Genomic DNA, 24,246 nt, shown 5'->3' on the forward strand with positions numbered 1-24,246 from the left:
CATTTTGGTGCAAAACCATTGCAGGTTTGGTTTTTTTGGATTACCGAGTTTCTGAAGGTGTGAGAAAGATCACTGTTCAATAAATAAAAGGACTCTACAACCTAATTAGATGATCAAATAGCATGAGTGCTAGTTTTCCAACCGGCATTCAAGGTGACAAAATAATTATCATAAGGTGCTGGAAACAGTTTGTGAAATGCAATTCTAAACTCATCTTCCCCTCCCCCAGTATTCACACAAACGACAGCAATTCTTTTTAATATAAATTTAGAGTATCCAATTCTTTTTTTTTCCTATTTAGGGGCAATTTAGCATGGCCAATCCACCTATTCTGCACATCTTTGGATTGTGGGGGTGAGACCCACGCAGACACGGGGAGAATGTGCAAACTCCACACGGACAGTGACCCAGAGCCGGGATTCGAACCCGGGTCCTCGGCAGCAGTGCTAACCACTGTGCCTCCGTGCTGCCTCAACAGGAATTCTTGCAACGTACCATGGGCTGGATCTTACAGGAGGCGTGCGGGGTTGGGGGGGGGGGGGGCGGCGCCAGGGAGAGAGAGATACATATCACTCGCTCCCATGTCCATGTCCACCCCACTTCCAATCGACCGACTTTAAAAAAGGCTGCCTCGCAGTAACATTGCACTGCAGGCGTCCTTTTAAAAAATATATATATTTTTATTAAAGTTTTAATTTTATAAAACATAAAATAAATAAATCCGTACAAATGAAGTACCATTTCCAAATCCCCCTGCCCAAGAAGAACAAAACAAAACGCCAACACCTCTGCCCCCACCACATCCCCTCCCACCGCCCTCCATCCCCAACCCACTGACAGTGACCAATTCGTAAAGACAGAAGGTAAAGTCGCCATCTCCGGCAGGCCCGGGCTCAGGGCTTACCCAAGACAGTCACCAACCCTACCCCACCGGGCAGGCATCCCTAACAAGCAGAGAATATGGGACTTACACTATCCTCCTCACCCAGAGAGCTGCCTGCCAATCCCAGTGGCTAACAGCTCTGGCAATCCCAACAGTGTCAGAACTTAGCAATGGGCACTGCCGGGACAGCAAGCTGGCCCAGAAAGATGACAAAAAGTATACCAGACTCAATAAAGTTTGGAATTTTATGGCGGGGAGAGGGATTGGGGGGGGGTCTGCTTTTCGAGGCACAAAGTGGGGGCGGGGCTCCATTTTGGAGGTGCACAGGGGACCATCCTTCTGCCACCCCCCCCCCCCCCAAAGGAAGCAATCCCCCTCCCCTTCCTTCATGCCTTTTCACTAGAATTGGCAAAAATATTGGCATGCCCACTCTTGTCTGCCTTCCACGGCAAACCATGTTATAACGGCGGAGGCGGATTTGGGCCCTTATTTGCCCCTTAATTGGGCAGTTAAGGGCTGCAATATTTTTGTGAGGGCCACGAAGAATCCAGCACAGGTTTGTAGAGTCAAACAGAAAGTAACTTTATTCACAACAATATGTACGCAGGGCCAGTAGTTCACCACTGATTCCATCGCTGGCTGGTACCACACTGGCCAGCTCTATTTATACAGCTGCAAATGCTAGTGATTGCCTGCCACCCCCCCCCCCCCCCCTCATTGGGGGGGTTCATATTCTCCAAGAATCATGGGGTAACCAATTGACCCCAGCCAATAGGATCCGGGCAAGTTCCAACAAATATGTCTAATGGTAGGCAGCACGGTGGCGCAGTGGTAGCACTGTAATCTCAGGGCGCTGTGGTCCCAGGTTCGATCCCGGCTCTGGGTCACTGTCTGTGTGGAGTTTGCACATTCTCCCCGTGTCTGCGTGGGTTTTGCCCCCACAACCCAAAGATGTGCAGGGTAGGTGAATTGGCCACGCTAAATTGCCCCTTAATTGGAAAAAATGAATTGGGTACTCTAAATTTTTTTTTTCAATATGTCTAATGGCAGGAAGGTTAGCAAACTTCTTACCAATCCAGCATATTAAGAGTAATGTGTCTGGTGTGGATGGGAAGGCAGTGGGCTGGCCACCTGCAATATTTTATGGGCCCCCACTGTCATGTGGGAGTACCTTTAAGAAATGTGTGTTTATAAATGGGTATGTATACAAATATCTGTAGTGAGAGTACCTTTCAGAAATGGGTGTTTACAACTGCAGTGATGTCAGAGAGTGGGTGGAGCTGGGCTGTCAGCTTTTTACTTTTGTTTTAGGCTGTTTGCTACAGGGTGTGTTTTAGTTTCGTTTTCAGTGTTGGAGCTGAAGCCAGACCAAGCAGGTTTACTGCTGTTCTCTCTGCCATCAAAAGACTATCTCTTGATCATTTGGTGAATTCAGAATTATAAGCGTTTTCAGTAGTGACTTTAACCTGATGTGCTTCTGATAAAGGTTTTGTTTTTAAGTCGTATGGATGTTAAAAAGGAAAGCTTAAAGGTTTACTTAGTGTTGTAGTGTTTGGGGGTTGTATTTGAATTAATGGTTGCTAAGATGTTCACTGTATGTTTTAAAAAGGTTAACTTGAGTTCATAGAATAAACATTGTTTTGCTTTAAAAAATACTTTTCCATTTCTGCTGTACCACACCTGTAGAGTGGGCCGTGTGCTCCCCATACCACAATCTAGTAAACGTTGTGGGTCAGGTGAACTCCATGATACACTTTGGGGTTCTCTAAATCCTGGCCCATAACACCACACCCTGTCAAAAATACAACAGGCGGTGTCATGAAATCCACGCCCCTATATCGCACCGTCAAATCAACACCACATTGACACATGGATGGAAAACCACAGAGAATTTATACCGTCGCAGCACAGACCCTTAGGCACAATGTGAAGGCATTGGGGCGTGAGTGCAGAAATTATTGATAAGGATGGTTTCGGGATGAGAGTCTTCAGTTACATGGATGGACTGGCTGTTCTCAAGGAGGGAGATGGAGGGAGATTCGAAAGAGACTCAAAGTCATGACGGGCCTGGACAGGATGGATAGGTCCAGACTGTTCCCTTGGAGAAAGAGTAGAGAACCACATAATAGAGTTATTAGCAAAATAACCAGAGGCAATGTGGAGGGGGAGTATTTTTACCCAGTGAATGGTTAGGATCAGCACTGCCTGACGGCACATTCGATCATGAGGGCGGCACGCTAGCACAGTGGTTAGCACTGTTGCTTCACAGCTCCAGGGTCCCAGGTTCGATTCCCAGCTTGGGTCACTGTCTGTGCGGAAGTCTGCACGTTCTCCCCGTGTATGCGTGGGTTTCCTCCGGGTGCTCCGGTTTCCTCCCACAGTCCAAGGATGTGCAGGTTAGGTGGATTGGCCCTGCTAAATTGCCTTTAGTGTCCAAAAAGGTTAAGTGGGGTTACTGAGTTACAAGAATGGGGTGGAGGCGTGGGTTTGGGTAGGGTGCTCTTCCAAGGGCCGGTGCAGTCTCGATGGGCCGAATGGCCTCCTTCTGCATTGTAAATACAATGATTCTCGGACTTCAAAAGGGAATTGACTAATTTTCTGAGGAGGAAGATTGTTGCAGGGCCGCCAGCAGGAGGGAGTAGGACTAGCTGAGTTGTTCTCACAGCCAGTGAATCAGCACACACAGGAACAGAGCCTCCCTCTGCACTGGAATCATTCCATGGACCCATAATAATACAAACCCACAACATGCCTGGTTAGGATGCAGTGGAGATATTGGAGCTCCTCAATGGAGCGACCCAGTTAAGAATCATTTATTTATTTTTGAGGCACAAGCTTGTTCAATTGGCATCAGTGGGTTTGTCAAGACTGATATCCTGTGCTGGCACGCACAGCCTAGGGTTGGAGCTCTGTGAAGGATGCCAGGCAGGTCACGTTGCCAAGGAGAGAAGCCCTCTGCCTGACGCACCGGTATTTGTGGAGAAAGTCAACTTGCTTTGGAAATGGAGGATCCTCTTCACAAATTGGCCGATTCGAATTTGTAAAGAAAAAGCCCCCAGTATTTGTAGCCTGTAATCCAGGGCTCAGGTACTTGTAGCGACACAAGAGTCTGGTCCTGTGCGTGCCCTAGCTGGCACAGAACAACACCAGCATTGGGTTGATGACAGAACCTGTGGGAGTGCAGCAGCCTAGGGTTGGAGCTCTGATGGGAATGAACTCAATGAGGCCCGTGGCTGGTGTTCCTTTAATCTGCCCCCAGAAGGGTTCATAGAAACACAGGTAATAGGAGTAGGCCATTCAGCCCCCTCGAGCCTGCCCCGTTATTCAACTGGATCATTCCTGATCTTCCGCCTCAACACTATCCCGGTTATCCCTTGATGTCATTGGTATCCAGAAATCTACTGATTTCTGTCTTGAACATGCTCAGACTGAGCTTCCACAGCCCTCCCCACCCAGGGGAAACATAATTCCTGCATCCACCCTATCGAGCCCAGTTAGAATTCTGTTTATTGCAACAAAACAAATACAGGCTGGGGCTTTGTCCAGCTGCCCCAACCAGGGCCCAGTGTCCAGGGTTCATTGTGCATTAGCGTGGCTTGAGGGCAATGGTCCCCAGAGAAATGGAGGCAGTGCTGCAGCAGCGGTCCTGAAGGCTGGATCAATCATCCATTAAAGGCCTAAAAGGTGAAACCAAGGAGTACCACCAGGCTAGAGGTTTCAAGGAGCGGATTGCAAGGTCCTCTCCTTCCACTGACAATAGTTGGGGCTGTTGCCATGGCTACCGGGCCCGACTGCCACCTTGAGCTAGAAGCCTGTTCCTTCTTTATGGTCTCGCTCAGATGTGCTATTTTGGCTGCTGAGTTGGGAATGAACTTGCCCACAAGTATGACCCTGGGAGGGTCGCTTGCTTTGTGGTAGATTAATACAGAACCTTCAAATTCTTAGTAAATCATCAAGCCTGGTACCATGTCATGTTCTGTAGCCTGGTTGAAGTGAATGATGAACTACAGAACATCTAGTTTAAATAATTTATTATGAAACAACTGCGTGATGAGGTAACCAAGATAAATTTTTTTGTGTTTATATAAATTTAGAGTACCCGATTAAGGAGCAATTTAGCATGGCCAATCCACCTACCCTGCAGATCTTTGGGTTGTGGGGTCGAAACCCACACAATCACGGGGAGGATGTGCGAACTCCACACGGACAGTGACATGGAGCCGGGATCAAACCTGAGGCCTCGGCGCCGTGAGGCAGCAGTGCTAACCACTGTGCCACCATGCAACCCCCGATAACTAGGATAAATAAAATAATGAACTACTAACACTAATTAACTATTGTAGGGCTACTGTAAAATATGTCTATCCTCCAGCACGGCCTACTCCCAACACCCCAGCCACAGGGACACGTGGTGGGTTTACACTGCCACCTAGTGGTTGGAGGGCGTGCATAACATTATGTACAAACTGGCTTTACGCATATCACCACACGATCCGGTTCTTTCCGTCACGATCTGGGGCGAATTTGCAGAAACGCATCTTGTCACTGCTTCCCATGTGGATTAACATTTTTTTAAAAAGAGGGAAATTGGGCAAAGTACCCAGAACAGGACTCGCCAACGGGGGAAAAAAGAAACTGCATATTCTCTATCGGCCGTCCTTTGAAGCAAGTCTGTTCCCTGCCTGTGAAGGTGACTTTGAGTCACTCATCATTTTAATTCTCTGACCTCTCCGCACTCAGCCTCCTCCTCAAGTCTCTTCGGAGACAGTCCCAGAGAGAAAGAAGTGTCGAGAGAGAGAGATCGGCAAAAAGTAGCAATGGCAACACCAGAAAAAGCTCCCATTTTTTAAGACGCAGCGAGTTGGTTTGGATCTGGAACGCAGTTCCGGCAGTGCGGTGGAGGCAGCTGCAATCATTGCTTTCAGAAAGAGAACGGGATCGTCATCTGAAGAGAATATCATTTACAGGGCTGCAGGGGAAAGACGGGCGAGCAGCTGAGCTGCTCTTGCAGAGAGCTGTTACAAACATGACGGGCCAAATGGCCTCCTCCAGCACTGTAACCATTCTACCATTTGTGAACTCAAACATTAAGGAACGCCGCTGGTGGAAAATTATTCATGCAGCAAAATTCATCAGGGAACCAACGCAAGGGCAGTAAGACATAGGAGGTGGCTCAAGGCCCCTCGAACAACAAGGACTGTGAATTCTACCTCGCTCAGCTGGCCACCCCTGACTGTATCTCAAAGTCACCGAGGCGACAGCAGAACTGCAGTCACATCCGGTATGTGCAGTTGGTCCCTACGCGGTTGAGCCCCAGATGCAGGAAGCTCACGCTCTCCAATGTTGGATTGATCCTCTATCGAGCAGGACAGCACAAAGGGCAGTCTTACGGTTCCGCTAAAGCCTCCCGTTGGAAAGGCGAATTGAGCCAACCGCAGGACCTCCCAAAGTGGTGGGTGTGGGATTGACGGGACCGAAGGTGTTGCGGAAAAACGGCACAGCAAGCGGCAAGTGTTAAAAGTCCCGGAATTCTGCGGACGACCGGGCGGGACCTGCGGCCGTCTCCCACCACGACGCCAGGGCTTTAGTTCTACAGCTTTGCACACCATTGAGCGTAACAGCAACACCAGTGCGGTCACCATGAGGCAATTCCACCAGGAAAGTCTGAGATGGAGGGTGATTGTGACATGGAGCGAGGCAGGTGCAGGAGCAGAAAAGGGTTGGCATTCTCAGTTGAAGAGCGAGGAACCTTGTTATATGGAAGGCAGAGGCAGACCCACCCTGAAAAGCTTGACATCATTTGGATTCAACAGCGTTCATTTGTACTCATTTGATATCAATTGCGCTCAAAGGCAATCATTTAGCATTGCAAGTACCATAACCGACATCAAATGTCCCAAACCACAGAACTCAAACATTTGCAGTTCGCAACATCACTGAAGCATTTCGACACCAAAAATGATCACAAAGTTTATCCCCCAGCAGAGCTGCAAAGGTTGTAAAACTGAGCTAATTTTAGAAAAAGCAGGTCGTGTTTTGATGAGGTACCTTTGTGCCTTTCCTTAGAAACCTCATGCAAGGCAACCTGTCAAGCCCCTCTCCCCTTCAGTGCACCCCCTCTCACCCAGGTTTTCAAAATTCCGGGAAAATCACTAATCACTTTCCCCACAATGCAGGGTTCTGACCCCCATTTCACACTGACATTGGGATCATGAAGCTGGTGGGAAAAATCATGGTCTGGGTGCCTGAAACGGAGTGGGGGGCGGGGAGGTATCTTTGAATGCACATTGCAGAGTGTATTTGTACCTTTGAATGCGCTGGATACTTTTGAGCTCACTATCAAATTTGATGGCAAATTCAGGACACATTAGAACTTTTGATGTCTAACCATTCTGGAGAGCATTGAGTACACTCGGAATACAAAATTATATGAAAGTGCTCGGTTAGGGAAGGCAGTGAATTTCACCCCAGTGAGGTCAAATGTCCCTTCCCCTTGCAAGAAATTAAATGATCTCATATGAACAGCGAAGGTAAGTGACATGCTAAATAAATGCCCTGACAGACTTCCAAAGCCACTTGACCACTCTCCATAAGACCATAAGACATAGGAGTAGAAGTAAGGCCATTCGGCCCATCGAGTCCACTCCACCATTCAATCATGGCTGATTTCAACTCCATTTACCCGCTCTCTCTCCATAGCCCTTAATTCCTCGAGAAATCAAGAATTTATCAACTTCTGTCTTAAAGACACTCAACGTCCCGGCCTCCACCGCCCTCTGTGGCAATGAATTCCACAGACCCACCACTCTCTGGCTGAAGACATTTCTTCTCATCTCTGTTCTAAAGTGACTCCCTTTTATTCTAAGGCTGTGCCCCCGGGTCCTAGTCTCCCCTGCTAATGGAAACAACTTCCCTACGTCCACCCTATCTAAGCCATTCATTATCTTGTAAGTTTCTATTAGATCTCCCCTCAACCTCCTAAACTCCAATGAATATAATCCCAGGATCCTCAGACGTTCATCGTATGTTAGGCCTACCATTCCTGGGATCATCCGTGTGAATCTCCGCTGGACCCGCTCCAGTGCCAGTATGTCTTTCCTGAGGTGTGGGGCCCAAAATTGCTCACAGTATTCTCAATGGGGCCTAACTAATGCTTTATAAAGCTTCAGAAGTACATCCCTGCTTTTATATTCCAAGCCTCTTGAGATGAATGACAACATTGCATTTGCTTTCTTAATTACGAACTCAACCTGCAAGTTTATCTTTAGAGAATCCTGGACTAGGACTCCCAAGTCCCTTTGCACTTCAGCATTATGAATTTTGTCACCGTTTAGAAAATAGTCCACGCCTCTATTCTTTTTTCCAAAGTGCAAGACCTCGCACTTGCTCACGTTGAATTTCATCAGCCATTTCTTGGACCACTCTCCTAAACTATCTAAATCTTTCTGCAGCCTACTCACCTCCTCCATACTACCTGCCCCTCCACCTATCTTTGTATCATAGGCAAACTTAGCCAGAATGCCCTCAGTCCCGTCATCTAGATCGTTAATATATAAAGAGAACAGCTGTGGCCCCAACACTGAACCCTGCGGGACACCACGCGTCACCGGTTGCCATTCCGAAAAAGAACCTTTTATCCCAACTCTCTGCCTTCTGCCTGACAGCCAGTCGTCAATCCATGTTAGTACCTTGCCTCGAATACCATGGGCCCTTATTTTACTCAGCAGTCTCCCGTGAGGCACCTTATCAAAGGCCTTTTGGAAGTCAAGATAGATAACATCCATTGGCTCTCCTTGGTCTAACCTATTTGTTATCTCTTCAAAGAACTCTAACAGGTTTGTCAGGCACGACCTCCCCTTACTAAATCCATGCTGACTTGTCCTAATCCGACCCTGCACTTCCAAGAATTTAGAAATTTCATCCTTAACAATGGATTCTAGAATCTTGCCAACAACCGAGGTTAGGCTAATTGGCCTATAATTTTCCATCTTTTTCCTTGTTCCCTTCTTGAACAGGGGGGTTACAACAGCGATTTTCCAATCCTCTGGTACTTTCCCTGACTCCAGTGACTTTTGAAACATCATCACCAATGCCTCCACTATTTCTTCAGCTATCTCCTTTAGAACTCTAGGATGTAGCCCATCTGGGCCTGGAGATTTATCAATTTTTAGACCTCTTAGTTTCTCTAGCACTTTCTCCTTTGTGATGGCTACCATATTCAACTCTGCCCCCTGACTCTCCGGAATTGTTGGGATATTACTCATGTCTTCTACTGTGAAGACTGAGGCAAAGTACTTATTCAGTTCCTCGGCTATTTCCTTGTCTCCCATCACAAAATTACCAGCGTCATTTTGGAGCGGCCCAATGTCAACTTTTGCCTCCCGTTTGTTTTTAATGTATTTAAATAAACTTTTACTATCATTCCTAATGTTACTGGCTAGCCTACCTTCAAATTTGATTCTCTCTTTCCTTATCTCTCTCTTTGTTATCCTCTGTTTGTTTTTGTAGCCTTCCCAATCTTCTGACTTCCCACTACTCTTTGCCACATTATAGGCTTTCTCTTTTGCTTTGATGCATTTCCTAACTTCCTTTGTCAGCCATGGCTGCCTAATCCCCCCTCTGATAACCTTTCTTTTCTTTGGGATGAACCTCTGTACTGTGTCCTCAATTACTCCCAGAAACTCCTGCCATTGCTGTTCTACTGTCTTTCCCACTAGGCTCTGCTCCCAGTCGATTTTCGTCAGTTCCTCCCTCATGCCCCTGTAGTTACCTTTATTTAACTGTAACACCTTTACATCTGATTCTACCTTCTTTCTTTCAAATTGGAGATTGAATTCAACCATATTATGATCACTCCCTCCTAAGTGCTCCCTTACTTTAAGATCTTTAATCAAGTCTGGCTCATTACATAACACTATGTCCAGAATGGCCTGTCCCCTCGTGGGCTCCATCACAAGCTGTTCTAAAAAGCCCTCCTGTAAACATTCAATGAATTCCCTTTCCTTGGGTCCACTGGCAGTATTATTTACCCAGTCCACCTGCATATTAAAGTCCCCCATGATCACTGTGACCTTGCCTTTCTGACATGCACTTTCTATTTCGTGGTGCATCTTGTGCCCCTGGTCCTGACCACTGTTAGGAGGCCTGTACATAACTCCCATTATGTTTTTTTTGCCTTTGTGGTTCCTCAACTCTACCCACACAGACTCCACATCATCCGACCCCATGTTGTTTAGTGCTATTGATTTAATTTCATTCCTAATTAACAAGGCAACCCCACCCCCTCTGCCCACCTCTCTGTCTTTTCGATAGGTTGTGAATCCCTGGATGTTTAAATGCCAGTCCTGAACCCCCTGCAACCATGTCTCTGTGATGCCTACCACCAGTCACAATCTGGGCCACAAGCTCATCTACCTTGTTCCGTACACTGCGCGCATTTAAATATAGCACCTTTGATTCTCTATTGACCGTCCCTTTTTGTTTTCTTAGTGTGGTGGACCTTGGTTTACTGAGCCTTTCCATACACTGTCATATTTTGTGGGATGGGGACTATTGTAACCTCTCCTGAGTTCTGTCTTTTCGTGGTTTTTTGTATTCCTAAGCAGCTACGCTTCCCACTGATTACTTCACCTCTTGGTTCCCTGACTTTCCCTTCCCCCCCCAATCTTTAGTTTAAAGTCCTATTGACCACCCTATTTACTCTTTTCGCCAGAACACTGGTCCCAGATCGGTTCAGGTGGAGACCATCCCAACGGTATAGGTCCCCCCTGTCCCAAAATTGATGCCAGTGTCCCATGAAAAGGAACCCCTCATTCCCACACCACTCTTTCAGCCACGTGTTAACTTCCCTTATTCTTGCCTCCCTATGCCAATTTGCACGAGGCTCGGGCAGTAATCCGGAGATTATGACCCTTGAGGACCTGTTTTTAAATTTGAATCCTAGCTCTTTATAATCTCTAAACAGGTCTTCTTTCCTAGACTTGCCTATGTTGTTGGTCCTCAATGTTGAGGAATTCACAGGAGACATACTGCTCCATGCTGGTCGTCTGTCTGTCACATGCCCCCTTCCACTTAACATCCCCTTGCTCTGAAGTCACCCCCACCCACCCACCACCCCTGTCTAATCAGCCAGACCCATCAATCTGTCTCGCTACATACACCTTGAATGTCGACAGTCAATCTGAGGGCATAGTGTGCACTCCTGGGAAACATGTTTTGGACTAGTGAATGATCATGGGGACACATTGGAGGCTGGCTAGAGGAACGGGGCGTCGTGTCAACATGACAAACCAATTTGAAAAGGAGGCAGCTGAGAAGGCAGCATCATATTGATATGCAAGATGGCAAGCCTGTGGAAAAGGCTGAACCAGAAAAATGAGGGAAAAAAGCCTGAGTAGAAAATGGGCAAGTATGGGGACCAAACCAAGGGCTGATATCAGGAACCTTTTCTTAACATAAAGGGTAATCAATATATGGAAAGGATTCCAGACTGGAGGTGGCAAAAGAAGGAGGAATCATTGAGGGGCCATTCAAAATATGGGGGTTGTTGAGCAAGAACTGCAGGATATTTTCCCTAGTGGACGGCTTTCCTCTGGCACATTTCTCTCACAATCTGAGTGTGTACAAACATCTGGAAGACTGGATTGTATGAATCATTTCTGAGCAAGCTGCAAATACTGTTGCACAAAGTACAGAACAACACGCCTATTGGGCTCTAACTGCTGTGTGTCTGGGTGCTGATTGCTCTCTTTGTCGTAGTAACAGATCACTTCGAAAGGAGCGGATCTTGGGGGGGGAAAAAAAGTGAAATGGAAATTCCAAATATTTTCTGGCATTAGTTGCAGAATTTTAAAAGCAGGATTCAAGGCTTTTTTTTGAAGGAAAGGAAGCAAGGGAGGGGGAGCAGCAGTTCCTGGGTTGAAGGGTGGCGTGCTTTCATTAAAACGGCACAGAGCCGAGATCATTTTCTTCCACTGTGAAAATCAGATAAAATGAGGAGGCCGCATTCTTGAATCTGACTGGACATCTGGCAGCCCCGTTAATCTTGGCTGCCTGAAAAAGGTCCGAATTGAGCAACTGTACATCAATCAGAGCCTGCTCACGAAGATCTGCTGTTTACCCATTTGCAGGCAATATTAAAAAAAGTTAAGCCAACCTTTAATCCCCTATATCCTCAGTTTCAGGACAGTGAATGCTACATCGGAATTTCAAAGAGGAGGCGACACTGCACCAAGCTGGGTGGGAGTATCCCATCTTGTCCTCCGTCTGAACTGCATTTGTTGGTTACGTGCATCAGTCACCTTGGGCATAGGAAACTCTTGCCCTGTCCTCCCGTTCTTTTCAAGTACTTTCCTTCCCCATCATCCATTTCATAATTCACTCCCCACGTGCCTCAGATTGAACTGGACATTGTCATCGCCATTTTCACTGCTGTCTCAGTCAGCAGGTCAGGCCACTCCAAATCCCAGCAATGAATGCACTCGGACCTTCAAAAAGTGCTGAGGTATGTCTGTCATGGTGCGTGACGAATCTCAGGGACGGATCTGACCCCCCCCCCCCCATGCCCGCCAGCTTCGAACAGCTTACCTGGACAAATGGACTCTTTTCTCTGTGAACTGTCCTTTTCCGTGAACGGGGTCATCGTGCGGTTCATTTTTAACGACTTCCACCCCCTCGCCCTTGTCGCTCTGTTCGTGACTGTGTTTGCTGATGGTGTACAGCTGTCCTATCCTGTACTGTGAAAAAAAAACATGATTGTATCAATACCAAATTGTCCGTTTCCAATCTGACTCAGAGCGAACGCCTCACCAGAGCCAGTGATGGGAGCAGAATCCATCAGTAGCTTTAAAATGGAGAGTGCTGAAAATATTCTGAAACAAATAAAAAGGGTAATTTTTTTCCTATATTCTTTCACAGGATGTGGGTGGTGCTGGGAAGGCCAGCATTTGTTACCCATCCCTAATTGCCCTTGAAGGGAGTGACGCGCAGACCAGTTCGGCGGGCAATTAGGACACAATCATATTGCTGTGGACCTGGAGTCATGTGTAGGCCAGACCAGGTAAGGACGGTAGATTTCCTTCCCTAAATAAAGGATATTAGTGAACCAGATGGGTTTTTGCGACAATCATCAAGGTCACCGTTATTAGCTTTATACTCCATATTATTAATAGAATTTAAACTTGACTGTCGAGGTGGGATTTGAACTCATGTCTCCACAACGCTAGTAGCCCAAGCCTCTGGATTATTAGTCCAGTGAGAAGACCACTATGCCAGTCTCCTCTCAAATAGGGAAAATGGAATCCTCTTTCAGAACTCAAAGGGAGGAACGATGGGATGAATGGCCTCCTACATTGGAACATTCTGCAATTCCCTGAACATGATGTGCAACTCTGGTGAGCTTCAGGTTATTTTAGCTGAAGCAGTTTAAGCTGAACAAAATAAGTGCTAGCCATTTACTGATTCATTCCTCAGGGCAATATTTTGGCCAATCAGGGTCAAGCTGACTGGTTTAAATTTCAAACATTGCTTGGCAGTTATCTGTCAGTTTTCATCAACTGATGCATTCTCCATGGCAACACCACGACCAATCAGAGTCCAGCTGCCAACCAATCAGCATTTCCTTCTCATACAGTATAAATTGTTGTTTCTCCAGTAGACTGATATTCTTGACGTTTTCTGATGAGTGCGAGCCAAAAAGCTTCAACATGCCTTTCTTTTTTCAGCAATACTCAAATTGTGTTTTCCCAAACGACGAAGTGTGGCAGCCAATTTCTGCACAAAGAACAAAAATGAAGGAAAGCCATTCCATCTTGGGAGAATGCGCAGTGGATAATTTTATACATCTGGGAGAATGTGGTAGTGGATTATTTTATTCAATGGTTACTATCAATGACCACATCAGCAAAGGTTTAGGAGCAACACACGAGAAAGTGAGAGAAAGAGAGCTGCATTTATATAGCACCTATCACAACCACTGGACACCTCAAAGCACGCTGCAGCCAATGAGCTAGCTTTGATATGCAGTTACGATTGAAATGCAGGAAGCACAGCTCCCACAAATAGCAATGTTACAAAGGCCCGTTTATCTGTTTTGGTCATGTTGATTATGGGGTCAATATTGACCAGAACATCAGGCATAACCCCCCTGCCCTTCTTCAGGAATGGTAGCCATGATGTGCAGATGCCGGTGTTCGACTGGGTGAGCGCAGTAAGAAGTCTTACAACACCAGATTAAAGTCCAACAGGTTTGTTTCAAATCACTAGCTTTTGGAGCACTGCTCCTTCCTCAGATGAATGGAGAAGTAGGTTCCAGAAACATATATATGGACAAAGTCAAAGATGCAAGACGATACTTTGAATACGAGCATTAGCAGGTAATTAAATCTTTACAGATCCAGAGATGGGGTAACCCCAGGTTAAAGAGGTGTGAATTGTCTCAGGACAGTTAGTAGGATTTCGCAAGCCCAGGCCAGATGGTGGGGGATGAATGTATTGCAACATGAATCCCAGGTCCCGGTTGAGGCCGCACTCATGTGTGCGGAACTTGGCTATAAGTTTCTGCTCGGCGATTCTGCGTTGTCGCGCGTCCTGAAGACTGCCTTGGAGAACGCTTACCCGGAGATCAGAGGCTGAATGCCCTTGACTGCTGAAGTGTTCCCCGACTGGAAGGGAACATTCCTGCCTGGCGATTGTCGCGCGATGTCCGTTCATCCGTTGTCGCAACGTCTGCATGGTCTCGCCAATGTACCACGCTTCGGGACATCCTTTCCTGCAGCGTATGAGGTAGACAACGTCAGGAACGGTGCCATGGGATCTTTTACAATCCATCTGAAAGAGCAGGCAAGGTATCTGCTCAGCACCTTAGCCGGAATTTTCTGGTCGTTGGGATTCTCTGTTCCCGTGTCGGCGTGGGGTGGCTTCAATGGGAAATCCCACTGACAAATGGAGGGGAGATTGAATGCTGCCCGCTGCCAGCGAACGGCGCACCACCGGGAAACACGCGGCTGGGGGATCGGAGAATCCATGAAATGAAAAATCGCTTATTGTCACAAGTAGGCTTCAAATGAAGTCACTGTGAAAAGCCCCTAGTCGCCACGTTCCGGCGCCTGTTCGGGGAGGCTGGTACGGGAATTGAACCCGCACTGCTGGTCTGCCTTGGTCTGCTTTAAAAGCCAGCTCTTTAGCCCTGTGCTAAACCAGCCCCTTGTCTGTAAAACAGCACCTCCAACAGAGCAGCACTCTCTCAGTCCTGCACTGGGGTGAAAGACTCATGCTGAAGTCTCTGGAGTGAGACTTGAGCCCAAAACCTTCTGACTCAAGAAGGAAGAGAGAGAGAACGACCAACTCAGCTGAGGTTGACCACAGGAAACATTGTTCAGGGAACACGTTAAAATGACACTGCTGACAAATGTATTCTATCCGAGTTCTTTAGACAATTGAAACAGAAAAGAATGGGACTGTATCAGCATCTGGAGGGAAGCAGAGAAATTAGACCTTATTTGGCGCTTTTCTGACAAGGCGCTCTGAATTATTCAAATCAAACAGCTGCAGACACCAATGTTGCAACCCCTCTCCCCCAACCCAATACATTTTCCCTTCACTTCCCTCACAGATGTTGGGTCTCAGTCGTATGGGGCTGCTGGGTGACCTTCAGCCACAGTTCAGTCTGCAGTGAGATCAGCAGACCATTTGACTGCAAGGGGCATCACACCAGAGCCTGGTCTCGTCCTGACTTCCAGCAGAGGTCATTTTTGGGAGTGACCAGGAGGGGAAACACTGGTCAAGTAACTGGGGCCTAAAATAGATCGTCTGCGTCCTACATTTCCACAGTGGCCACACTTCTTTTTTGTACCCAATTCCTTTTTTCCCAATTAAGGGGCAATTTAGCGTGGACAATCCACCTACCCTGCACATCTTTGGGTTGTGGCGGCGAAACCCACACAAACACGGGGAGAATGTGCAAACTCCACTCGGACAGTGACCCAGAGCCGAGATCGAACCTGGGACCTCAGTGCCGTGAGGCAGCAATGCCAAACACAGTGGCCACACTTCTAAAGACTTCATTGGCTGTAAAGAATTGAGGTGTCCTGAGATTGTGGAAGGGGCTTCAAAAAATGCCGGTTCTTCCGTTTTTTCCCCCTCCGAATAGCGTAGCAAGTGAGATCAGGCAAATTGGCACAGGTCTGGAATTGAACCTGGGACTGTCTTAATCTATATGGCGCCTATCTCCAGCGGAATCTGCTGAATCTTCAGATATGGGGGTCAGGTGGGAGAAGGTTGAAAAGTGAGCAGAGTATTTATACTTAAAGGGAGTTGCAGAGGGGGTTCAGCAGGAGGGCCGATAGCTGTGTCCCCAGAATGACACCGCAGGCAGCACAGTGGTTAGCACAGTTGCGTCACAGCTCCAGGGCCGCGGGTTTGATTCCCGGCTTGGGTCACTGTCTGTGCGGAGTCTGCACATCCTCCCCGTGTCTGCGTGGGTTTCCTCCGGGCGCTCCGGTTTCCTCCCACAGTCCAAAGATGTGCAGGTTAGGTGGATTGGCCATGCTAATTTCCCCTTGGTGTTCAAAAAGGCTGGGTGGGGTTACGGGGAGGGTGGGAATGTGGGCTTGGGAAGGGTGCTCTTTCCAAGGGCCGGTGGAGACTCGACAGGCCGAGTGGCCTCCTTCTGCACTGTAAATTCCATGAAATCTATAATGACGTTGCACTCAAGTCTCCCTAGTGCCGACTGGTGCTCAGTGTGCATGCAGCGTGCTCACTCCTCAATCAGATAACGTACAAAACCTAGGCCAAGCACTGCACCATTAGAGCTGCTGTCTCTACGATGACACTTTAACCCCAGACTCTGCCTGCCCCCCTCCGTTGGCCCCCCCCCCCCCCCCCATCAACCCGGTTCCTCAGACGACCAGTCCGGGGGAGTTTACCTGTTTAGATCTCAACGAATACCATTTAAAACAAAACACATTGTTCGATCTTTGTCACACTGCACCAACTGGCTGCTGCCTTATAGCGGCGACCACACCTCAGATGTACTTCAGCAAAAACACAGCCGATACTTGAAAAACTCAGCAGGCCGGGCAGTGTCTGTGAATGTTCCGGGTCCACCTGAACTGGAAATAAAGGCCGGAATTCTCCGGGCCGTTAGGATTCTCCTTTCCCGCCGGCAGTGCCCCCCCCAACAACCCCCCGGGTTTCCCGGCGGTGTCGGGTAGCTTCAATGAGAAATCCCATTAACAAGTGCCGAGAGTAGAGAATCGCGCAGCCAGTGAAAGGCGCAGCACCAAGAAACACGCAGCTAGGGGATCGGAGAATCCTGTCCAAATAGAGATGCAACAGATTTGAATCAAATATGGAAGCAGGGGGTGTGGGTTGGGGTGAAGGGCAAAACGCCGAGAGGGAGCACTTCCCGCACAAGTTCAGTTCCAGTCTCGATGTCTCTGTCGAGTGTTCCACTATCTAGTGTACAAACCTCCTGCACAAAACCCGCTGGATCAAGACTTAAGGAGGCACAAAAGCCTCATTGGAATTGCGATCACATCACAGATTGGGATCGGGGATGAATTGTTACCAGCTGTTTTTCTTTGGGCTTTAAAATGCCACAGTGGAATTCCCATTATCGTGCCACTTGCTGGCAAAGCACACACACGCGAGTATTGAATTTCAACATGGGAACATGGGAAATGCTCACATGACAGGTTCAGGCTGTCGAGGCTGGGTTGTTAAGCATGTTCAAGGCTGAGAGGGACAGATGTTTAATCAGTGAGGGAATCGAGGGTTATGGGGATAAGGCGGGGAAGGTGGAGTTGAGGATCATCAGATCAGATCAGTCATGATCTCATCGAATGGCGGGGCAGGCTCGATGGGCCGAGTGGCCTACTTCTGCTCCTACGTCTTATGGTCAATAGTCCTTGATAAATGCAAACCCCTGCCGCCGACCAGAAAAGTATCAAGAGCGGTTGTGCTGGGGCTGGCAGCCACAGGATGGGCAGAATGTACACCCGTAACCTTTCCTGGTACCTTTGCAGTCGGCAGTAAGGTTTGCAGTGAAGGACAAAAGTGAAGACCTGCGATTGGGTGGAAGGCAGGAGGGATTAAATGTCAAGTCCTGAAGGTTGTAAAGTGCCTAACCAAACGAGGCTTATCATTTTGATCAGACACACTCTGGTCTTCCAGGCTCAACGTAGAGTTCAACACTTTCAGATCACATCCTCTTTCCTGTTCTTTCCTCCTCTACTCCCCCTCCCCCCCGCTCACCCACCCCATTCCAGGCAACCTCTACCTCCCCACCCCTGTCCTTGATTGAAACCTGCTACATCTCTAACCTTTCTCAGTTCTGATGCTGGGCGGTACAATAGCACAGTGGTTAGCACTGTTGCTTCACAGCTCCAGGGTCCCGGGTTCGATTCCCGGCTTGTGTCACTGTCTGTGCTGAGTCTGCGCGTTCTCCCTGTGTCTGCGTGGGTTTTCTCCGGGCGCTCCGGTTTCCTCCTACATGTCCCGAAAGATGTGCTTGTTTGGTAATTTGGACATTCGGAATTCTGAGCTTGAATAAACTTGGTTTGTTATCACTGGAAAGAAGGAGGTTGAGGGGTGATTTGATAGAGGTCGACAAAATCAGGAGGGGCATAGACAGAGTGGATAGTCAGAGACTTTTTCCCAGGATAGAGGGGTCAATTACTAGGGGGCATAGGTTTAAGGTGCAAGGGGCAAGGTTTAGAGGAGATGTACGAGGCAAGTTTTTTACACAGAGGGTAGTGGGTGCCTGGAACTCGCTGCCGGAGGAGGTGGTGGAAGCAGGGACGATAGTGACGTTTACGGGGCATTTTGACAAATACATGAATAGGATGGGAATAGAGAGATACGGACCCCGGAAATGTAGAAGATTTTAGATTAGACGGGCAGCATGGTCGGCGCAGGCTTGGAGGGCCGAAGGGCCTGTTCCTCTGTTGTATTTTTCTTTGTTCTTTGTTCTCCCTCTGTGTATCCGAACTGGCGCCGGAATGTGGCGACTAGGGGATTTTCACAGTAACGTCATTGCAGTGTTAATGTAAGCCTACTTGTGACAATAAAGATTATTGAAGATGGGAGAGACGCTCTGAAACATTAACTCTCCCTGTTTCTCCACAGATGCTGCCTGCCCTGCTGAGTATTCCCAGCATTTATTACCATTGGCTCTGAAGTGCTTCGGGACGTCCTGGGGTTAGGAAGGGCGCTACAGGAATGCTAGTCTTCATTTCAAGTGGGGAGACCTTGTTCAAAAAGGGGGGAAACCTATAAGGTGTGCAAGGGGCTTTTCACAGTAACTTCATTGCAGATTTCATGTAAGCCTACTTGTGACAATAAAGATTATTATTATTAACGTGTTTTTCTCAGCTCCTTTCAGCCAAGAATGAAACTACTGAATGCTTTGCAAAGGCTTGTGATGAATGTCGCAGGAGATTGTCAAGGAGCAGTGCGTTCTTTCAGATGTGTGCCTCAGAGTGGACCTCGGTGCTGAGTTTTCTAATTTCACCCCCTTCAATATTCTGCACACACAATCCATCACCACGCGCAGGGTCTAATTCCCCTCGCCCAGGCAGCGTGATGTTTTACTGATGAGCTCTTTCCTCCCCAGGCTCCTAAAAATAACACAAGTGAGGCAGTCACGTCACTTTGATGTCAAGAGGTAGCTAAAAATAGCTGCCCGCTTTGTTGCAGTTAATGATTTGGTTGCAAATGAGAAAAGCGGCCACACTTCACTGCTGTTCCAAGCACATTCTCCCGAGAAAAAGCGCTGGGGCTGCAGGAATTGCCAATAAATCTTTCAATGTGCGAGGAGAGGTCATCAACCCCTTCAGCGGTCCCTCTGCCACTACACAGAATAGGGTGCGAGCGGACGGAATGCTCTGAGCAATCTGATAGCACCTTGTGCATTATTGAGCTATCTTTATTACTAAATAAAACGCCTTATATTTGTATAGCACATTTAACATAATGGGCTGAATTCTCCGGTCCCCCAGACACGTGTTTCGCGCTGGCGCTCCATTCGCTGGTGGTGTGATTCTGTATTCCTGCCGATTGTTAATGAGATTTCCCATTGAAGCCTCCCCACACCACCGGGAAACCCGCGGGCGGAGATACGCTATCGGCGGAAACCGTGAATCGCCGGAGAATTCCGGCCAGTAAATATGTTTTTTTTTGCATATCATAGAACCTTTACAGTACAGGAGGCCATTCTGCCCATTGAGTCTGCACTGGCTCTCCTGAAGAGCATTCTACCCAGCCCCACTTGCCTGCCTCATCCCCGTAACCTTGCACATTATCTCTTTTCACATAGCGACCCAATTCCCTTCTGCCTCCACCACTCCACATTGTAGATAATGGACATCGCCAGCCATGGCAGCACTCTCGCTTGACTCAGTCAGTTGTGAGCTTTCAAGTCCCACTCCAGCGAGTTGAGTGCAAAAATTTGGGTCGACACTCTAGTGCGGTACTGAGGGAGTGCCGCACGGTCTAACCTGCCGTCTTTTGGACGAGGCGTTAAACGAAGGCCCCGTTTACCTCCTCGGGTTGGACATAAACAATCCCACAGCACTGCCATGAAGAAGAACAGGGGAGTCATCCCCGGTGTCCTGGACATTTTTTTATCCCTCAAATCGACAGCACCGAAACATTATCTGATCATCATCACATTGCTGTTTACGGGATCGTGCTGTGTGTCATGATATTCAGATAAACATCATGGTGCAAACACACATACACACTGATGGACAGATCAACGGACCAATCAAAACACACGCAACATCACAGCCAATCAGAAGCAAGGACACACGCACTATAAAACGGGGAACACCACAGTTCCCGCTCATTCCAGCAGGAGACAGCTCAGGGCACAGAGCTCACAGCAAGCCACTCAGACATTCACCATGTGCTGAGTGCTTCTCCAAGATAGTGTTAGGGCTAGGTCCACAGGTTAAAGGGTAATGAACGGACCACAGTTACAAGTTTACAGATGTTGTTATTGTTAGTAATAAAACAGAGTTGTACCATCTGCAACCGTGTTGGTTCGTCTGTGTAGCAGAGCACCCAACACAACACTGTACATAAATTTGTCAACATGTTTACTACATTACAACAGTGACCACACGTCACAGGTACTTCATCTGTTTTAAAGGACTTTTGAATGTCCAGAGGTCGTCAAAGGTGCTATATAAATGCAGGTCGCTTAAAAAAAAACATCCCAGTTACTTCACAGGAGCGCAGCCACGGGAAAAATGGACACGGAGGGAAATTAGGAGACATCAGGACCACTGTGGTACATCGTATATCACCCATACCGTGGACAATTTTTACTATGTCAAAGGCTCCATCTCGATGCAAATCAGTCTTGCCAATCCTCCAGAAGTCTCCAGAAGGTGAAGATCAATCTTCTCTGGACACGACTGCGAGTTACTCAGGAGAAATATTTTCATGTCTTTGAACACCGGGAAACGCTGGTGACTGAGAGGGAATAATTATCCAATTGTTTAATGTGGATGGACAATTACCACTTTCCAATGATGGTGGAGAAGCAGGGCGCGGTGGGGGTGGACATAGAACATACAGTGCAGAAGGAGGCCATTCGGTCCCTCGAGTCTGCACCGACCCACTTAAGCCCTCACTTCCACCCTATCCCCGTAACCCAATAAACCGTCCTAACCATTTTGGTCACGAAGGTCAATTTATCACGGCCAATCCACCTAACCTGCACATCTTTGGACTGTGGGAGGAAACCGGAGCACCCGGAGGAAACCCACGCACACACGGGGAGAACGTGCAGACTCCGCACAGACAGTGACCCAGCGGGGAATCGAACCTGGGACCCTGGCGCTGTGAAGCCACAGTGCTATCCACTTGTGCTACCGTGCTGCCCTACCGAGTGACGGCTGGCAGGACTGTGAGGGCACGGGAAACCTGCCAAGAGAATAGGCAGCGAGCTTTAGCGATGATCCGATTTGTTGCTCTGGACGCTGAGCGTTTGCACACTTGTTATTTCCGTCCCAGAGCTCAATGATGAAACGTCGGCAGGGTTAATAAAGCTGTGCTGGCCCTTTGGTCACATTAGCAACAACTACGGAGTGGCAGCAGGACCTCATTTACTAAATGAGTTAAATATTTATGGCTGGACCAACAGCACGGTCTGAAATTTTTTATTTCCGGCAGTCTCGCATTGCAAAGAAATGGATACAAGTTGCTCCCCATGGAAATTTAAGTTTAGAATAAAACTGGGAACTCTTCCTCCTTTTTTTTGCACCAATCTGCAGTTCTAGGTGCTTCCGGCCTATTGTGTGCACTGCGTGTGTCTGGTGTTCTTGGCAATCTGACTCAACATGAGGGATTATATTATGGCAGCATTGTCGTCACTACCTCCAAATGACTCCATGGCATCGAACCTTTGTAACCTGCTACCATCCTCCGAGCTCTCTGAGCTCCTATAATTCTGGCCCCCTTGTGCTGCTCAGACCCCCTTCACTCCATCATTAGAGGCCGTGCCTTCAGCTACCAGGTCTAACGGTTCTCAAATTTCCTCCCTAAGCCTCTCACGCCTCTGTAAGATCCTCCTTAAACCTAAATCTTACCAAGGTTCTGGTCACCGAGAAAATATCTCTTGTGGTTCAAAGGCAATTGTTGTTGGTAGTGCTGCTGTGAAGTCCTTTGAAACATTGTCCTCAACTAAGGAATTTTTCTTGTTCAATGGTGCGCTGCGAAGGCGATGGCATGATTTTCACCTCATTAAAACTAATCACCAAAATCCCTCTCGGTGCATTGCCCATGAGCCTTCCTCTGGGACGGACCTTCATATTGCATTGAAGCACCTGATCCAAAGATGATGGGGGAATTCCTGGTATGCGTAGGTTCCCTACGGGGAAGAAAGCAGGGGGAGACTCGGGTTACAGTGGGGTGGGGGGGGGGGGGGGGGGGGAGACTAATTGTGCGCGTCTTCCACAAAGAGCTAGCCCAGACACGAAGGGGAGAGCGGTCCCCTCTACAATTCTGCAATTTTTTCTTGGCGAGAAGAAGCCGTCAATTCGAAACAAACCGAATGAAGGTTATGGAAACAAGTCATCGCGTGTCATGGTCACTAGGGGGAGATTTCAGACATGACCTCCATTATTAAACTGGCGTCGCAGATTAGTTGCCTGTTGTAGAATTGATTCTCATTTCCATTGATTTCAGTGCTGCGCAGCTTAAATGTGCATCACCATGGTATAGCGTTATAATGTGGCGTATGATACCAGTCAGTTCCCCATAGTCAACTGGCCCAACGATGCGTCTCCTTGGAGCAATCAAAACAGTCAGGCCCAATTTCTCCTAACAGATTTTGCGCCAACTTACCTTAAATCGATCAGCAAGAAAATTGAAGGTTGTTCCAAATTCAGCACCCACGTGGGTATGTGTTGGGTTCAAGTGCTGCCAGTTGCTCCCTGTACAGCTAACTTTAAGGGAGCTAACTCATGTGACTATATATTGCTCTGCAGCTCAATGTCCTGACCGAGGATCACAATAATAACATCCCTTTGTGATTTAAAATGGATATTCCAAGACTTTTGCATGTGTTTTTTTTATAACCTCTCTGCAGGTGACCTGGACAAACGGTTGGTGCATTGATACGAATCATTACACTGCTTTATTTCAGCATGACAGTACATGCACAGCAATACTTATAATGGTTTTCAGTCTGTTCTACTATTCCTCACATCATGGTGCAAAAATAATGACCATGCAATGCTTTCATGCTTTAGCCCCTGTCTAACTAACAAAAATGTCTAACTGCTCGCAGCATCCAAAGCCCCCATTGATTCCAGCTTTTCTATTTAAAAACCCCGACCGCCTGCGTGATGCCTGCTTTGTACGAGCCTGCCTCACTGTCTTAACGTAACGTTCAGAGCCGTAGGTGTGATCGTGTAAGGCACATAAAAAATTAGCACACAACTACGGCAAACAATGAGGAAAGAAAATGATAGGTTGGCTTTTATTGCAAGGGAATTGGAGTACACGAATGAAGGAGTCTGGCTGCAAGGAGTGTGGCGAGACCACACCTGGAATACTGCGTGCAGTTTTGGTTCCCGTGGGTGCGATTCATCAGACTCGAGTTGGCACGTTTATCAGGGTGTTTCTCGGCGCAGCCCCGCTATTCAACGACACTTTGCTGGTTTTTCTGGCCTCCCCGTCAAGGCCTAAGTCATTTCCTGCACTGGTGAAACTCACGGATCGGGGTGCCATTTTTAAAGGCAGCCCCGATCTTTCGACCCCTCAGGGTCCTCCACTTCAACCAATTTACCTCTTCCGGGCCTGACCCCTAGCACAGGCAACCTGCCACCTACGCACCTTGGCACTGCCGACCT

The 24,246-nt window shown here is 47.9% G+C and overlaps 1 protein-coding gene across 1 annotated transcript in view; it reads right to left on the minus strand.

Annotated features, from left to right (window-relative positions):
* The window catches only part of LOC140394421 (cytoplasmic phosphatidylinositol transfer protein 1-like), a 217,955-nt gene that overhangs the window by 103,760 nt on the left and 89,949 nt on the right, over nucleotides 1-24,246 (minus strand). Inside the window, exon 3 of the mRNA XM_072481680.1 lies at nucleotides 12,470-12,618. Within this exon, the coding sequence (XP_072337781.1) occupies nucleotides 12,470-12,618 (149 nt within the window). The remainder of the gene's footprint in view (nucleotides 1-12,469; nucleotides 12,619-24,246) is intronic.

This window comes from Scyliorhinus torazame, chromosome 17 (genome assembly GCF_047496885.1).
Source record: "Scyliorhinus torazame isolate Kashiwa2021f chromosome 17, sScyTor2.1, whole genome shotgun sequence".
Classification (NCBI taxonomy): domain Eukaryota; kingdom Metazoa; phylum Chordata; class Chondrichthyes; order Carcharhiniformes; family Scyliorhinidae; genus Scyliorhinus; species Scyliorhinus torazame.